The sequence below is a fragment of the Mastacembelus armatus genome, chromosome 9 (assembly GCF_900324485.2).
Source record: "Mastacembelus armatus chromosome 9, fMasArm1.2, whole genome shotgun sequence".
Classification (NCBI taxonomy): Eukaryota; Metazoa; Chordata; class Actinopteri; order Synbranchiformes; family Mastacembelidae; genus Mastacembelus; species Mastacembelus armatus.
Window position 1 is genome coordinate 12,436,439 of NC_046641.1, and position 14,320 is coordinate 12,450,758.

The 14,320-nt window shown below is 39.0% G+C and overlaps 2 protein-coding genes across 2 annotated transcripts; both read right to left on the bottom strand.

Moving 5' to 3' along the window:
- Positions 1-1,303: 1,303 nt before the first annotated feature.
- plbd2 (phospholipase B domain containing 2) lies at positions 1,304-5,936 on the bottom strand. The gene is made up of 12 exons (XM_026322784.1): positions 5,687-5,936; positions 4,818-4,911; positions 4,541-4,699; positions 4,326-4,426; positions 4,002-4,216; positions 3,599-3,693; positions 3,293-3,453; positions 2,915-3,010; positions 2,719-2,790; positions 2,468-2,620; positions 2,214-2,376; positions 1,304-2,061 (listed from the first exon to the last, which is right to left on the bottom strand). Exons 1-12 carry the CDS (start codon positions 5,902-5,904, stop codon positions 1,891-1,893), a joined length of 1,698 nt encoding a protein of 565 aa, XP_026178569.1. The 5' UTR covers positions 5,905-5,936; the 3' UTR covers positions 1,304-1,890.
- A 79-nt stretch (positions 5,937-6,015) lies between these two features.
- On the bottom strand, positions 6,016-13,457 carry rbm19 (RNA binding motif protein 19). Its single transcript, XM_026322740.1, has 24 exons — positions 13,318-13,457; positions 13,060-13,242; positions 12,862-12,975; positions 12,551-12,586; positions 11,890-12,109; positions 11,275-11,525; positions 11,115-11,174; positions 10,913-10,991; positions 10,682-10,753; positions 10,348-10,557; positions 10,127-10,257; positions 9,873-10,000; positions 9,694-9,790; positions 9,464-9,574; positions 9,171-9,371; positions 8,996-9,065; positions 8,773-8,912; positions 8,618-8,678; positions 7,723-7,802; positions 7,567-7,622; positions 6,930-7,043; positions 6,707-6,812; positions 6,463-6,583; positions 6,016-6,370 (listed from the first exon to the last, which is right to left on the bottom strand). The coding sequence occupies exons 1-24, from the start codon at positions 13,351-13,353 to the stop codon at positions 6,288-6,290; spliced, it is 2,760 nt and encodes a 919-aa protein (XP_026178525.1). The 5' UTR covers positions 13,354-13,457; the 3' UTR covers positions 6,016-6,287.
- Between the last annotated feature and the right edge of the window lie 863 nt (positions 13,458-14,320).

Genomic DNA, 14,320 nt, shown 5'->3' on the forward strand with positions numbered 1-14,320 from the left:
AGTTCACAGCTATGACGACGGGTCGTGACGTAGTTCACATGACCGACGGGATTTCGAAATAGTTTTTTTTTTTTTTTTTTTTGAAAAATGTCAACAATCAATTTGGCATTACAAATTACTGCACGGGTTGAAAAGTCCAGGCAGCACGAACAATTGAATAAACAAGAACAATAATAAAATAGAACATAAACAAGGGGAGGGCCACCAATCCATATACAGTGACAATTGATCCATTAATTTTAAGGCACCTTTTTAAGTTTTTTAGGTTTTTTAAGAGATTTAGAAAAAGTTTTAAATGAAATGAAGTTGGGGTTCACTTTAAAGAATCTACATTTGTGAGTATTTATTCATAATCAACAGGTTATTACACATGTATTCTACATTTTTGGTTTAAACAAATATATCAAATTTAATATTATAATCAAATAACGATATTATATTTTTTTGTGTAGACTTCTAAATTGTTTCATAGCCTGCACAGGCGCATGAAACCTTTACTATCATACTTGTGTTATTTTCTGTTGATAAATTGTGACAATAGTTACATTCAGCCACATAATAATCACTGAATATAATGCTTGTTGTACAGTGGGCTTAGGGTTTCAAACATGAACAATAGACTGACAATGACTAAATCTAAATTTACATTCACTCTAATCATTTGCATATATGTATTATTGATACTGTGCATGAATTATACAGTACTGTATAAATGTTAAGGCACTAAAAGTAAACTATGTTTCAAAAATAATGCTATGAATATTTTTTTATTTAATTAAACAGCAGGAAACAGAAAAAGCCTATGTAACATCAGCATTTGTTGTGACCACCATTCGCTTTTAAAACAGCAGCATTTCTCTGCTTTACACTTGTGCACAATTTTTCAAAGTACCTAGTGGGTAGTTGTTCCCCATGTCTTGGGGAACTTGTCACAAGTTTCCTGTGTGTTTAGACTGTCTCAGCGGTTTCTGTCTCTACATACAATCCCAGACTGACTTGATGGTGCTGCTGAGATGGAAGCTCTGTGAGCCATGACATCTGTTACAAGTTCCACCCAAATAGGTGACCTGACTCTCTTGTTACACCTGCTAAGGTGGTGGCAAACTAGAAATCTATGACTGATGCTGGTAGGTCAATCTGGTACTTGAAGTTTTGTGATTTCCAGTAATTTTCAGCTTATCTGTGCCCAAATTTAAGCTGATACCTAACTCAGGATGACTGATTGAAAAAAAAAAAAAAAAAAAAGACTGTGCAGGACCTTTAAATTATTGTTTTGTATCACTTGAATGACTGATGAGGACTGTTAAATCACCTCAGTAACAGCAAAGAAAATATTTATTTAAAAATTATTGAAAGAAAAAACAAGTAATCCACACAATAAATCATATTAGAAAAACTCTTTAACTTATGACCAAGATATCTGCCTTTAGTGTGACAAAATTATTGCATTAATTCTGGCATTTGGTGGCATTCTGGCATTTCTCAAAATAAAGGTGTATCCACTTGGAAACATTTTACAACTCTATAAACTCTATATTAAGTCATCAGAATTAAAATAAGTGGAATTTATGTTTTCACACATTCATTATGAAAATCAGAATTCTTAAAAAAAAACATGAAAATTAGAAATAATTGAATGCAGGAGCTTCTATTTACCATGTTAAGTTTTCTTTAACCTTCTGCACTTCAGCTATTTACACATGCCATACTGTAATACTGTAATACTTCAGCAGCATACCTGAAAATGAATAACAGGGCTTTTTTTTTTGTTCATGAAAGTCATTCAGCCATTCCCTAAATTAAAGTACCATTTCCCTTTGTAAAAACATCAAGCATTCCTGCTGGCAGCCTCTACATTTATCGTGTCATTTGTATATATAGTGATGATAATTAAGGAGTCCAGGTGACTTTAATAGGCTTAAATTTCCAAGTATCAGGATGACCCATGTGAATCAAGTCTTTGTAAGGGGAAGTGCTCCACTGGAAGGCTGGTACTTGGTCCCAGGTTGGCCCACTCACTGCCACCATGCCATACTCTCTGAACATCGCATAAGAGGTCATCTGCATGTGAACACACACACAATGCATCGCATTTAGAAAACATCTTACTATTGTGCCAAAGACACTTGCATTTGAGACAAACAGTAAACATTTGAAGAGCACCATGGATAAACATATAGGCAGAGAAATGAGTAAATAAAAAAAATAAAAACCTTCATGTCTGTTCCTCCATGTGATCTCTGTCTTAAGGCACCAAAGGGATACGTTCCATTGGCTGGGTTCAGGTCTGAACGAGCTGAGATTGCGTTCTCCCCATTTCCAGGTGGATTACAGCCTTCGCACCTTGACAATGGGTCTTCCTTAAAGTTATTATACCTGTAAAGAGACAATGTTTCTTATAAATTAAATTACATTTTAGTCATTAGCCTATACAAATTTAAAACATTAAAATGTATTCAAACCTTACCTCATGAGACGAACCATTGAGTCCACATCAGTGACATCTGTTTGGTTTCTCCTGAATATCTGAGCCCGAGGATTCTGGTCTAGAGAGAACCACGGGCCAAATTTCTCAACTAACTCATTGCAGCCACTGGCATTGAATATGTCCACATAGTACCTAGACATAAGCATTTATGAGAAATTATTTTTTTTACATATAATGAGGAAACTTGTAACCATGTTTACATAAAACTTGTTTCCAAACTGAATACTCACGGTATGTTGTAACTTGCCCAATATCCTTTCTGCATCAATTCCTGGGTTTTATCATCATAAATAATGAGTCCTCTGGAGGATTACAAGATAAGAAAAGTTTATTTTAGGAAAATCAGCAGTGACAGGTTTACAATTCATCTGTCAACATACTGAAACAATCATCTATGTTGATTAAATATTCAGTGGAAGGACTTACGGAATCTGCTCCAGCACAACCAAGACGTCCTCTTTAATTTCAGTCTTCCCTGGAGTGAAGTGGTTATAGTCTACAATCATCCACTGGTTGTTATACCTACAAATCACACACATCCACTTACATACAACCATTAACCTACCTGATCTCCATGTACTTTTTCCTACTAACTTCTTCTGTTTTCTTAATTCTAATCAATTCACAACAACCTAAGGTAACAGAAAGTCTTATCTAGTCATGTTACTGTAATTCTGAGCACAAAACAAAGTAGTAAACAACAGATCCTGGACGCTGCCTCAAAGGTTATATTTGGACAAAGTGGTGATAATGTTGATTAAAAATGTAATGAGAGCCAGTTTCTTTCTGGTGTGTTAAACTCACGTTCCACTATTATATTTCTTGAATATCTCTGCCCACTCTTTGCCAGTAGCAGCCAGTCGATTAGCCACAATGTTCCTCAGCCATTCCATGACTGATCCTGTGGGCTGGACAAACTTCCAGAGAGCAGGGTTACTGTTGCCAATGGTGGTTTCCAATGTAACCTGCAGATACGAGACAGATTATGAGCAAGAAGCTCCATCAAGGAAAATAGCAAAATAGCAATACATTTAAAGACTGAGATTTATTTATTTATTTTTTTTATGTATACTACTCAGGTCTCTCACGTCAAGCACAAGGAGTACTCACCAAACCACTGCTTAGGATATAAAAGTCATCTCCAGAGAAGATTGATCCAGGATAAGATGAAAATGCCTGAGTTCCTCCAGGAATAAGATCATTGTCTGAGAAAAAAAAAAAATTAAGCACATAAAAAAAGTTGGACTAAGTGGTATTCACATGCCATAGGTAACAACAATGCAGCCAATCCATTACTGGGGCTTTTAAACATTTTTTTAAAAATTACGTTTATTTACTTTCTTGCACAGAGTGAGCTAAGTAAATCAAAATCACACTTGTTACTGTAACATAAATATGAAGCTATAGTCCAACTTCAGATTTACAGTACGGACATGAGAGTGGTATCGATTCTCTCATCTATCTCTCTAAGAGGAGAAATGATGAGCAGGAGACACTTGCATCTGGGAATTACCTAAAGGAGAAACTTGATAGGCAAAGATGTATTTCTTCATGATGCGCAGCATGGCCTGGTAGGTGTTCCAGGTGTCATGTGACACCAGTAATTCCTTATTGTTTGGCAGCAGTTTAATGAGAGCAGAGCAGGAACCAGATCCAAGAGGACGAGTTTGGCTGGATTTGTTCAGTGCAGATTCCAAGTCCTCAAGATCCCCACCCAATTGGAAAAGTCTGATTAGACAAAATAGTGATGGAGAATGTGAAACCAGAGCAAGGAACATTCTATTCATAATCTTAGTCACTGAAAAAACATTAACACTCAATAGAGATAATCACTTACAGGAAGCCAAATGGGTTGAAGGTCAATGGTCCTGTTGGAAATGACAGCTCGTCATTGTAGCTGTCCTCCAGACCTTTCAGCTGCAGCAGTGCCAGACGCACCTGACAGGAACAAACAGATTGTGAAACGTGGTTTTTTTTTTTTTTTTCCCAGATCTTAAACCATGTTTGTTCCATTGCAAGCCGTTTTATTAATCCTCCAAAATCATTAAGTACCTGGTACCAGTAGGGTGAACTTGGCTGATTCTCTATTTGCTGTTGAACCCACTGCAGATTGGTTGTGATGAAAGCCTTAAGACGCTGACAATAACCAGTCTCACTTGAGAAGGGCCCACAGTAACCACTCAGAGTGTTCACCCAGTGCTTAAAGATGAGCTGAAACAAATGCACAGCAGGATTTCTGATTGTTTATAACGTAAAGTAAGTGAATAAAAATATTTGACTTCTTAGTATGAAGCACAATGAAGTCTGTAAAATGAAGGTTTACGCTGACCTGGGATGTGACCGCAGCCTCCACTGCACCAGCAGCATAAGCCTGCAAACTGTCATTGTACTGACTGCTGGTAGTGATCTCCAAGAAAGACCAGCTGAAGAGAGAGCACATGTGAAGGAATAATTAAAGATTAAACATGTTCAGGTGCTGAGGTGAGTGATCCCTGGCACTGAAAATATATAAAACCTAACGTATGTGAGGAGATGTCACAGCACATAGGCTGTAATTATTCAGAAATTCGGGTGTAATCCTTCTTTGGTCCTGTGAACTGAAAACTACTAAAGACATTAATTTGTTTTATTTACTTCTGATTAGTGTGGCATGTTGGACTGATACCAGCACTGATGCCATGGATCTACTGGGTTTGTCGATCTGGGTTCCTTTATTTTGAAAGAATAGACTCATCTGCAGAAACTCCTTCCCGTACAGGAGGAACAAACCCAGTCCTTTAGGTTAGCACTAAAATGCCTTCGGGATAAACTGAGAGTTACAAAACTGAAATGCGCACAAACATTTCCGTGCATACAGCTGTAAAAATGCTTCACACAATATTTCAGTCGTGTATGCGCCGATTTATTTCTGAAAGGCGTTTCCTGCGCTAAGACCTTTGGCTGTTAATGATCTCCTGTCACGAGTTCTAGCTCTGATTGAATATGTTTAACTTATAAAGCAACAAAGTAAACAACAATCATACTAATAATTATTGAGCAAAAACAAATGGTTTCAGTTTCTTAACTGTTTTAGTCTTTTTTCACATTTAGGAGTCTGTCACTTTTTGAGCGGAACTATGGAGAGAAAACTTAAGAATCGTTAAGCTGCAGGTTTTAAAACATTTTGGCCTGTTAAAAGACACATAAACGCCAACTCACCCTGATGCCTTAATGTCATCAGTGAAGTTCGCCCAAGCCACAAATTCTTCTTGAAAGCCATTTACAACTTTCAGCTGTCCGGTTTGTTTGTCTATTACAGCTGTTTGTATTTCTGCCCGAACAGACACGCACATGCACACAGCTGATAAAATCACTAAAACATTTAAAGTAGTTTTAAAATATCCGGCTACAAACGACTTGTTTGGTTTGGACGCCATGTTTTCACTGGAGAAGTCACATGACAAGTCAGAAGTCCGGTCACATGACATAAAAGACCCTTATTAAGGCAGCCTCTCACACAAACACACTGAACATAAAGTGACGCAGTGTTTGAATTGTGAAATATAATTTTATGTAAAAACTTCCAACAGTCTCATCACGTGTGTTTGAGGTTCATCAATCAATACAAAACATTAAAAAAAAATAGAACTCTAGAGGTTTCACTAAACTTCAAACAGCTGATAAATTCATTAAGTTACTCCCTCTACTGACACCATTTAGCTCCTTATTTTGTCCACAATCCCATTCACACATTAAAACCATAGCAGCGCTGGTCCGATTGTGACAGGACCTTAACGCAGCCAATAGTATTTTAGAGATCTCAGTCTTCCACACCCGCTTCAGTTTCCATCGTTTCCAGGATTCCCTCCAAAACCTCTGCTTTCCGCGACTTTTTACTGGCCACTGAAATGCAGAGCAAATGAGATATCATCAATAAATTAATAATTATGAACTTTGCTTCAGTGACATGTAAAACCTTATGTGTGGTCATTTACCATGAAAATGTTCAGCTGTTTTCCGTCTCAGCGTCTCCACCGTCTCCTCAGCATCAGCCCACTCCAGCACAAGACGTCTCCCGTACAGATGGGTGCTGTGGCACAGCGCAGCAAATGCTTTCTGTGGAGAGAACAGAATTTATGATGCATAATACTGTGCAGCGCTAGAACACTGTACTCCCTAAATATGCATCTGCAGTGTTACTTTACATTAAAAAAAAAAAAAAAGCCCACACACACAAACCTTAGCATCTTGTTTGGTGAGGAAATCAATAAAGCCAAAACCTCTATGGTTCCCTGATCCTGCTGCTTTCTTTGGCAAACGGACCGTTTTCAGCTCTCCAAATGTGCTGAGGACAAAGAGATGAAATCATATCATTATCATCGTTCTCCCCTGATATATAAGTAAGGTATATAAGTATATAAGTGTGTGTGTGTGTGTGTGTGTGTGTATCTGTGACAGCTACCAGAAGAGTTCTCGGATTTCCCTGACAGTGGCTTGGAAGGGAACGTTGCGCACAAGGATCTTGGATCCTCTCTGCTTCTTTTCAACTTGCTTCTTGCGCGACACCTCAGTAGTCCTGTGCACAGGAACGTTTGACATTTTTAACAAATAAAAATGAAATGATAAAATGACAGACGAATGGACATACTATATACTATAAAGTCTCTAAGGCAGAAAGTGCAGCTCTTCAAATTTTCTCCAACACATAATATCCCTCTTGACAAAAACTAAATGAAAATCAAGTGCATTTGCATTAAGACAGTCAGTACATGGGCGTGAACATGGATATAATGTTTCAGTTGGATATCATTTGTGTCACTATCAAAAGGAATTCATTTACTCCGCATCAGCATTCAAGCATGTAAATCTAAAGGCTAAATTTGAACTAAAACCTTTATACATTTAAATAAATAAAACACTAGGATTTAACTAAATCATTAGGTGCCAAATGAAATACAATAGCATTGTACTTACTTTACTTTATTTTTAGTACACTTAGAAATATAAGAAATTCCAGATCCTTTTCAGTAAGGGTAACTCATGAAACCACTATTTGTATTCCACAAAGTTCACTGAAACCGTTCTGATGCACATCTTACTTTGTGGCTCTCTCAGAAATCTTCAGCTCTAACTGGTGATCATCCACAGTACAGTGCTGGTGGAGGGTTGGGAGAGAGAGACGTTAGAAACGATAGCCAAGAACCAGGCTGTGGAGAAAGGTTGTGACAGTTTCATTGAGGAAATGGGGATGGTACCTGTAGCTGCCTCAGGGCCTTCTGTGCTGCCTCTGCTGTCTGATAGTCCACAAAACCATAGCCCATGGACAACAGCTGGCCTGGATGTTAAAACAACAATGTGGGGTGATTACTAGCTCAGCTGCTGCTCTCACTAAGCAACCCTCATGTCCCTTCCCTGAAAGATACTCCCTTTCAACAGAGTGCCATTTGTTTCCACTTTGGATGATAATGCAGACCATAACAGGGCTCTTTTGAACACTGGGTCACACTGTCCTTATGCCACTGAACTTTCACTTGTAATCTCTCCAACAATTCAGTAAAATGTGCATTAAATTATTTCTAAATAATAAGACTGCTAGAATAATTCTAATTTGCTTATTTTCCAAACAGAAGTACATACTAAACTATACTATACTAAACTATACCTTAATGTAAATTACACAGAAGTTTTACTTGCAAGGAGCAACGGTCATACAGCACCTTGGTACAGCATGAGAATCACTGGCTGGTTGCAGCCAAGCACATAATTTTTAATGGTATGATATGAACAAGGTCATGTGAACAGAAAGAGGAGGCAGTTTCCTACTGCAAGACATCTGGGTTTTGATACAAAGTGTCTTTATCAAAAAGTCAAGGTTAGAGCGAACTGAAAGCAAAAGTTACACACACATACACACAATAGGCCCTATTCAGCAGTGTTTCGATTATACTAGAGTAAGGTGGATTAGGTCACTTGAGGGTAAAACATTTTCTTAATTTCTATGAATCACTTAATAACTCAGTTTGTATTGTATTTTCAGTAATTATGAAGAATCTAAATGGCAGGTTACTAAAATGTCACCACAAAGGAAACTTCTATAACTCAGTGTTGAGTATATTTCAGGTAAGTGATCATAGTTAAAATATTTAGTACCTTTTTTATCTTTCTTCTTGGAGATGGTGCAGGACTTGACTTTGCCACATTTGGAAAATGTCTGCAACAAATGAAGAAAAGAATATTAAACAGTCTGGTTAAACCTTATTAACTGTACTAAATACAATAGCATTGTACTTATTAAAGTGACTTACTTCCTGTAGTGTCTCCTCCGTTGTGCTAAAATTAAGATTCTTAATGAAAAGTGTGGAACCCGGAGCTGATTCCTCCTCTTCCTCTTCCTCTTCTTCTTCATCCTCCTCCTTCTCTTTCAATGCATCCGCTTTGTCTAATACTTCATCAGACAAATCAGTATTCCAGTCATTCATATAATCCTTTGATGTCTAAAAATGTGAGTGTGTATTTGGGGGATTTTACCTGGTTCTGGTTTTGCTGCCACAAACACTCCGACCGGTGCCCACTCCAAATACAGTGGGACATGATGGAACTAAATTTTAGGAGATAAATAAAAAACATTAAACATTAAATGTTCCCAGTAAACATAGATGGAAAACTGTATGGCCTGATTATACAGCTTAACAGCTACACTTACTTTGCTGTAGGCCAATCTTGTGAAGGCTCGTTTCGCTTCAGTCGGCTCCAGGAACTCGATGATAGCGGTGAGTCCTGAAGGCGGCAGCAGCACGCGACCCAGAGAGCCATGAGGCGAGAAGAGTGCCTCCAGCTCTGACACAGTCACTCCAGCTGGAAGGTTTTTCACCAGGATCACAGTTGTGCTCCTCGCTGCTGCTGCCTGTAGATTAGTAGGACAAGCAGGTAACAGTCAAGACATGGCAAAGTTGAGGGTTAAAGTATTAACAGGGTTTTTGTAGGAAGTAAACTTACCTGACTAAAGGAATCCAGACTGACACCACTGTCCAGGAGGAACTGTCGAGTCTCCTGGACGATCTGTGTCTCTCCCAGAGCCATCCTCACTGCAACACTGCCCTTAGACTCCTGCAGAACAAGGCAAGGACCACAGAAGCTCCAAATTCTTAGTGTGTATTAAGGTTCATAATTCACATGTTGCTGTAACTGCACCAGCTGTAGTTTACACAGACTGCAGCGTGACTCACATGATCCAGGACTTGGCTTTTTGTGGTGTTGTATTTCTCAGCGATGGCATCTGCCACCGCACTTGTGCCAAGAAACAGTGTGTTCCAGTTGTGTGAACTGGAAAGAGGCAGAAACTTTATGTGTTAATTTAAAGCCAACCAAAAACAGAGAAACAGAGGATTAAGCAGTTCATGTGTACCTGGAACTGGAAGCTTTGTTTTTAGCATCTTTTTGTCGTTTGTAAGATGAAGAGCCTGGACCACCGGCGTCTGAGGATTCAGTCTTTTCCTTCTTCACAGTGGAGGGAAGCAGGTGAAGCATCCTGCCCTAAAAGCACAAGAAAAAAAAAGTTGATGAAAATGAAGCTGCATTATTAAATGCGAGGGCAATCACACATCTTGTGTATAGTACAGAGATATCTGATATCTCAAACATCGGTCAGAAAGCACACACCTGAAATATATGTCCGTCCAACTTAGCAAGAGCCGTCACAGCATTCTCTGGTATCATGTAGGTTATGAAAGCGAATCCTTTAGGTTTCTTGGTTAGATTGTCAATAGGGAAGAGCACCTCAGATAAAGGACCTGAAAAGATTGTAAAATTCTAAAAACCTGGAGAAGAGTGAATTTATTTAAGAAAGGCTGTCTAACAAATGTGTGACATCTTTATCTCACCATGTGTAGAAAACAGCTCTTTGACTTCTTCCTCGGTGCAAGTGTAAGGAAGGTTTCTGATGAAGAGGCGACCTGACTCCGCAACATCTTCCTCTTCCTCATCTTCTTTGAGCTTCCTGGTGAAGTTTCTGTCAATTTCTGTGTCCTTTCTGTCCCTCTTGCCCTTACCTGCAGAGGCATCCACACGGAAGACCTCAATGTAACGCCCTCCTGAAAACACAGGCAGCAGGGATGTTAGTTTTAACTACTTTTACATACACTAATAGAGGCTGATAGAGACAAACTGCACATCACCAAATGCTTTACTGTACTATGGCCATTTAAAATACATCACCTATGTAGTCTTTATTCTTCTTCAAAGCCTTTTCCACCTCTTCTTCAGAGCGCAAGTCCACATATACATAACCTGAAACAAGCAAAAGACCTCTGCTTAGCCTGTATACAGTCTATGCAGGCATATACAGTGCATATAGGTGACTGTTGTACCATCTGTCTATAACATATTATTAATGCCTGGGGAAAAAAACAACCTGAAGCTTGCATTAAAATACATTCAATAACCCACCTGTTCTGTTTCCACTTTCATTTCTTCCAATCCGGATGGCTGCTGGCTTAAGTGGGGTCATGAACTCTCGAATCTGTTGCTATTAATGTGATAAAACAATACCATGGTGTCACAAACACAGATACTAAAATATATGGCATGTTTTTTTATAGCAGAAAACCCTCACTGCAACTCTGAAATCACTAAGCTCTTGGGCACTCACCTCTTTAACGCTGAACGGGACTCCTCTCAGCTTCACTGTGAACTCAGTCGTTGGCTCTGTCTGCAACAAACAAAACAAAGGGTGTGACAACAAGGAAAAACAGGAAGCAAATACTGTGTTAGATCTGAATATTTAGCTTAATATCTGTTTGAACAGTCACCTCTTGCTTGCAAGTTTTCTTTGCTTTGCTCTGCTTCTTATTCTCAGGGGTAACTGAAGTTTTGGTCTTTGGGATGTTTTCTCTGTCCCCACTCTCATAGTCGCTGTCTGCGTGCTGCACAGGACCACAATCCTCATCATCGTCATCACCCTCCTCTTCACTGACTTCGGTGGTCTCCTCTGTGTGTGCCACCTTTGACTGCAGGTACTCCATATCGGACATACCAGATTTCAGGGCTTCTTTAGTGACAGCTGACGGCAACAACATGCCACTTGTGTTAGGACTCACATTAATCATACAAAATTTTGGTTTATTTTCCACTCATACTCTATATATCTTACTTGTAATAATCAGCAAGTGTAATGTAGTACCATGGGTTGCTTAGAGTACTGTAACTTTCATTAATCTTTTGCAATATCACATCTCCCTTAAAATTATTTTTACTGTAATTAAATTATATTCAATTTTATTCCAATTTGTTGGTATAATTATTACTACAGATACACAGTATATTATTACTATGGACTGCATATACACATATATAGATCCTGGGGACAAGAATTCCTCACAGAGATGGTCTTGGTTAACTCAATGTTGTGTAATACATCTACCAACCTTCATCTTCAGAATATTCCTCCTCATTCTCCTCATCCTCTGACTGGTCTGAATCAAAGTTAAGGTAATCATCTGAAGCAGGTTTCTTCTTGCTCTGAGTCTTTGCCAGCTCATTCTTAGGATCAGTTTTTTGCTGCAAGGTGTCATTGGCCCAGGTCGGTACTTGGCTTCGATTCTGATGGACTGAAAGAAACTCCTTGAATCCCTGGTCCTCTTCCAGCTGAAATGAGACGGTGAGGTGAAAATGCAATGATTAAATAATATAAATAAAAGCTAGTATTGCATCAAACACCTGAACCTGAGGAAAAACATCAAATATCACAAGTAAAAATTAGACCATGCTAGCTTGGCGAAGTGTCCTCCTTGATAAACGTGAGAGTTTTAAGGACAAGGAAAATGCAGTAATTTCACAAAACAATAAATTATTAAAAGGTACATTATGCAGACCAGGATACGGATAATGAAGATGCTGACAAACTTTAATTTCAATCAAAATAAAAGAATAAAAGAATAACCAAACCAAAGTTTAGAATCAGACAAATAATTAAACATTTTAGTACTAAAATATACTAAGATTTTACAACCAGCTCTTGACTGGTTCCATCTAAGCCACTGACAGTTCTCATGTGATTTACACTTAACAGCAGACACATTGACTCACATTTCCCAGAGCGCTGTTGGTTTCCTTTTTCTTTTTCTGAAGACAGGAACAAAAAGACATATATGGTATTTAAATGACAGTGCTGCAGAACTGTACCATAGCTAAATATACACTGTGGATATCAATGTTACAGCAAAAGAAGGGCCAATTAAAGGAAAAGCCTGATATGAAGACCTGTAAAAACTGGCTTTGGGAGTGTAATGTGGACGTAAAGCTGAATGTGGTGCTATGTCCTTGTCTCTACTTGTGTTCCCATGTTTCTTCTTCTTTCTGTTCACATCACTACACTCTGCTTTGTGTCCAGCAGGTACCTTTTTGCTGTCGGTGTCAGGAGGAGCAGAGGTTTTGTCCTGGCCAGAGCTCTGAGTGTGTTTACTCCAGGCTTTTGCTTTAGTGGGGTCACCGAAAGCTTTACACATCTCCACCTAGAAGACAAGGCAGACAACCACATCTTCACATGTGGAAAACTCAGTGATAATAATCACAATGTCAACAGCCTGACAACACACCGTGACTCTGGAGGTGTCCACGAAGCTCTTGTTGAAATGTTTCAGAGCCCTGTTGGCATCTTCTTCGGCTTTAAAGCCGACGAAGCCGAACTTGCGGAACCTGCCGTCCTTGGTGAACTTCAGAGAGCAGTCTGTCACGGTGCCGAAGGCCGCGAACATGGACCTGAACCTCTCCTCCTTCATCTGCACACAACAACAACACCACACAGTTAATATGTTCACCGTAAATCTGTGCTGACATCCCGGCGGGTAACTTACCCCGTTAGGGAGGTTTTTAACAATGAGTCTCGACATAGTACTAGCTGCTGTGAGTCCACTGATACAGCCTGAACCTGGGTTTGAATAAATGTCAACAAACGAGCGTGGACTCCTCTCTAGGTGGCCATGTTGGATGGGAGGTGGAAGTGGTTCTTCTTCTTGTGCTGCTCATTTGTTGGCGGTTTACAAGTTGACCTCGGTGCACTACCGCCCCCTGCTGACTGGAGTATGGAAAAAGCCAAGGACTGTGCACCGTCAATGGAAAAAACACTGAAGGAAAACCGAAATGTTTGTTTCTTTTATATGTTTTAGGTGCCTGCCATCCCGGTTTGTTGCACTGGCGTCCTCTTCAGTGTTGGTGGCGTTACAGCATCTTTTGTGGGGTCAGACCTCATGGTCTTCACCTAGTACTTTGAAGTCCTATCAAATAGTCCTGTTCTCCTCAGATACTGTAGCACAGTTGTGCTCTCTGTTATTAGTAGCAGTAGTTGTTTTAAATGAGTGTGATTTGTTTTGTTGTCTTCTTCACTTTCTTACTATATTCTGCCTTTCCTCTAAAGCCGTATGGAATAGTTAGTCATTTATTTTAGTTCACTTTGTGTAGTTTTTGTAAAAAAAAAAAAAGTTTCATTTTATTCTTCTTTTCCTGCATGTTTTAACATGTCAGCATTTAAAGGCTGCATTTGTTGCTTACAGGTGATGAGACACACTCTGCTCCACAGATCAGCAGTTATTCTGCAGCTGGGTTCACTCATATTTTGACTAAAAGGTGTAATTCTTAAAAGCAAACATCTAGAGGAAGATTTAGATGGTTGACTGCTAACATGGAATATATTTATTCCTTTTGATAGTGACACAAACGTCACCATCCTTGTCCTCATCGCTACATAATTATTATAAAATGATCCAGTCTGCATGTTGAAGTGCCCATGGTCAAGACCCAGAACCCTCTGTTGCTCCCATGTGAGTGAGTGAATGATTTTATGGTGAGTGTGTTTGTGAA

Bases quoted from the DNA above. Each gene is read 5' to 3' on its own strand.
- plbd2 (XM_026322784.1), bottom strand. From the start codon at position 5,904: ATGGCGTCCAAACCAAACAAGTCGTTTGTAGCCGGATATTTTAAAACT. The intron at 4,912-5,686 runs GTGAGTTGGCGT...CTCTCTCTTCAG, and splicing joins GATGACATTAAGGCATCAGG to CTGGTCTTTCTTGGAGATCA. The intron at 3,454-3,598 runs GTGAGTACTCCT...TCGTATCTGCAG, and splicing joins ATATCCTAAGCAGTGGTTTG to GTTACATTGGAAACCACCAT.
- rbm19 (XM_026322740.1), bottom strand. From the start codon at position 13,353: ATGTCGAGACTCATTGTTAAAAACCTCCCTAACGGG. The intron at 12,976-13,059 runs GTGTGTTGTCAG...CTTGTCTTCTAG, and splicing joins TGGACACCTCCAGAGTCACG to GTGGAGATGTGTAAAGCTTT. The intron at 9,372-9,463 runs GTAAGTTTACTT...ACTAATCTACAG, and splicing joins GTCTGGATTCCTTTAGTCAG to GCAGCAGCAGCGAGGAGCAC.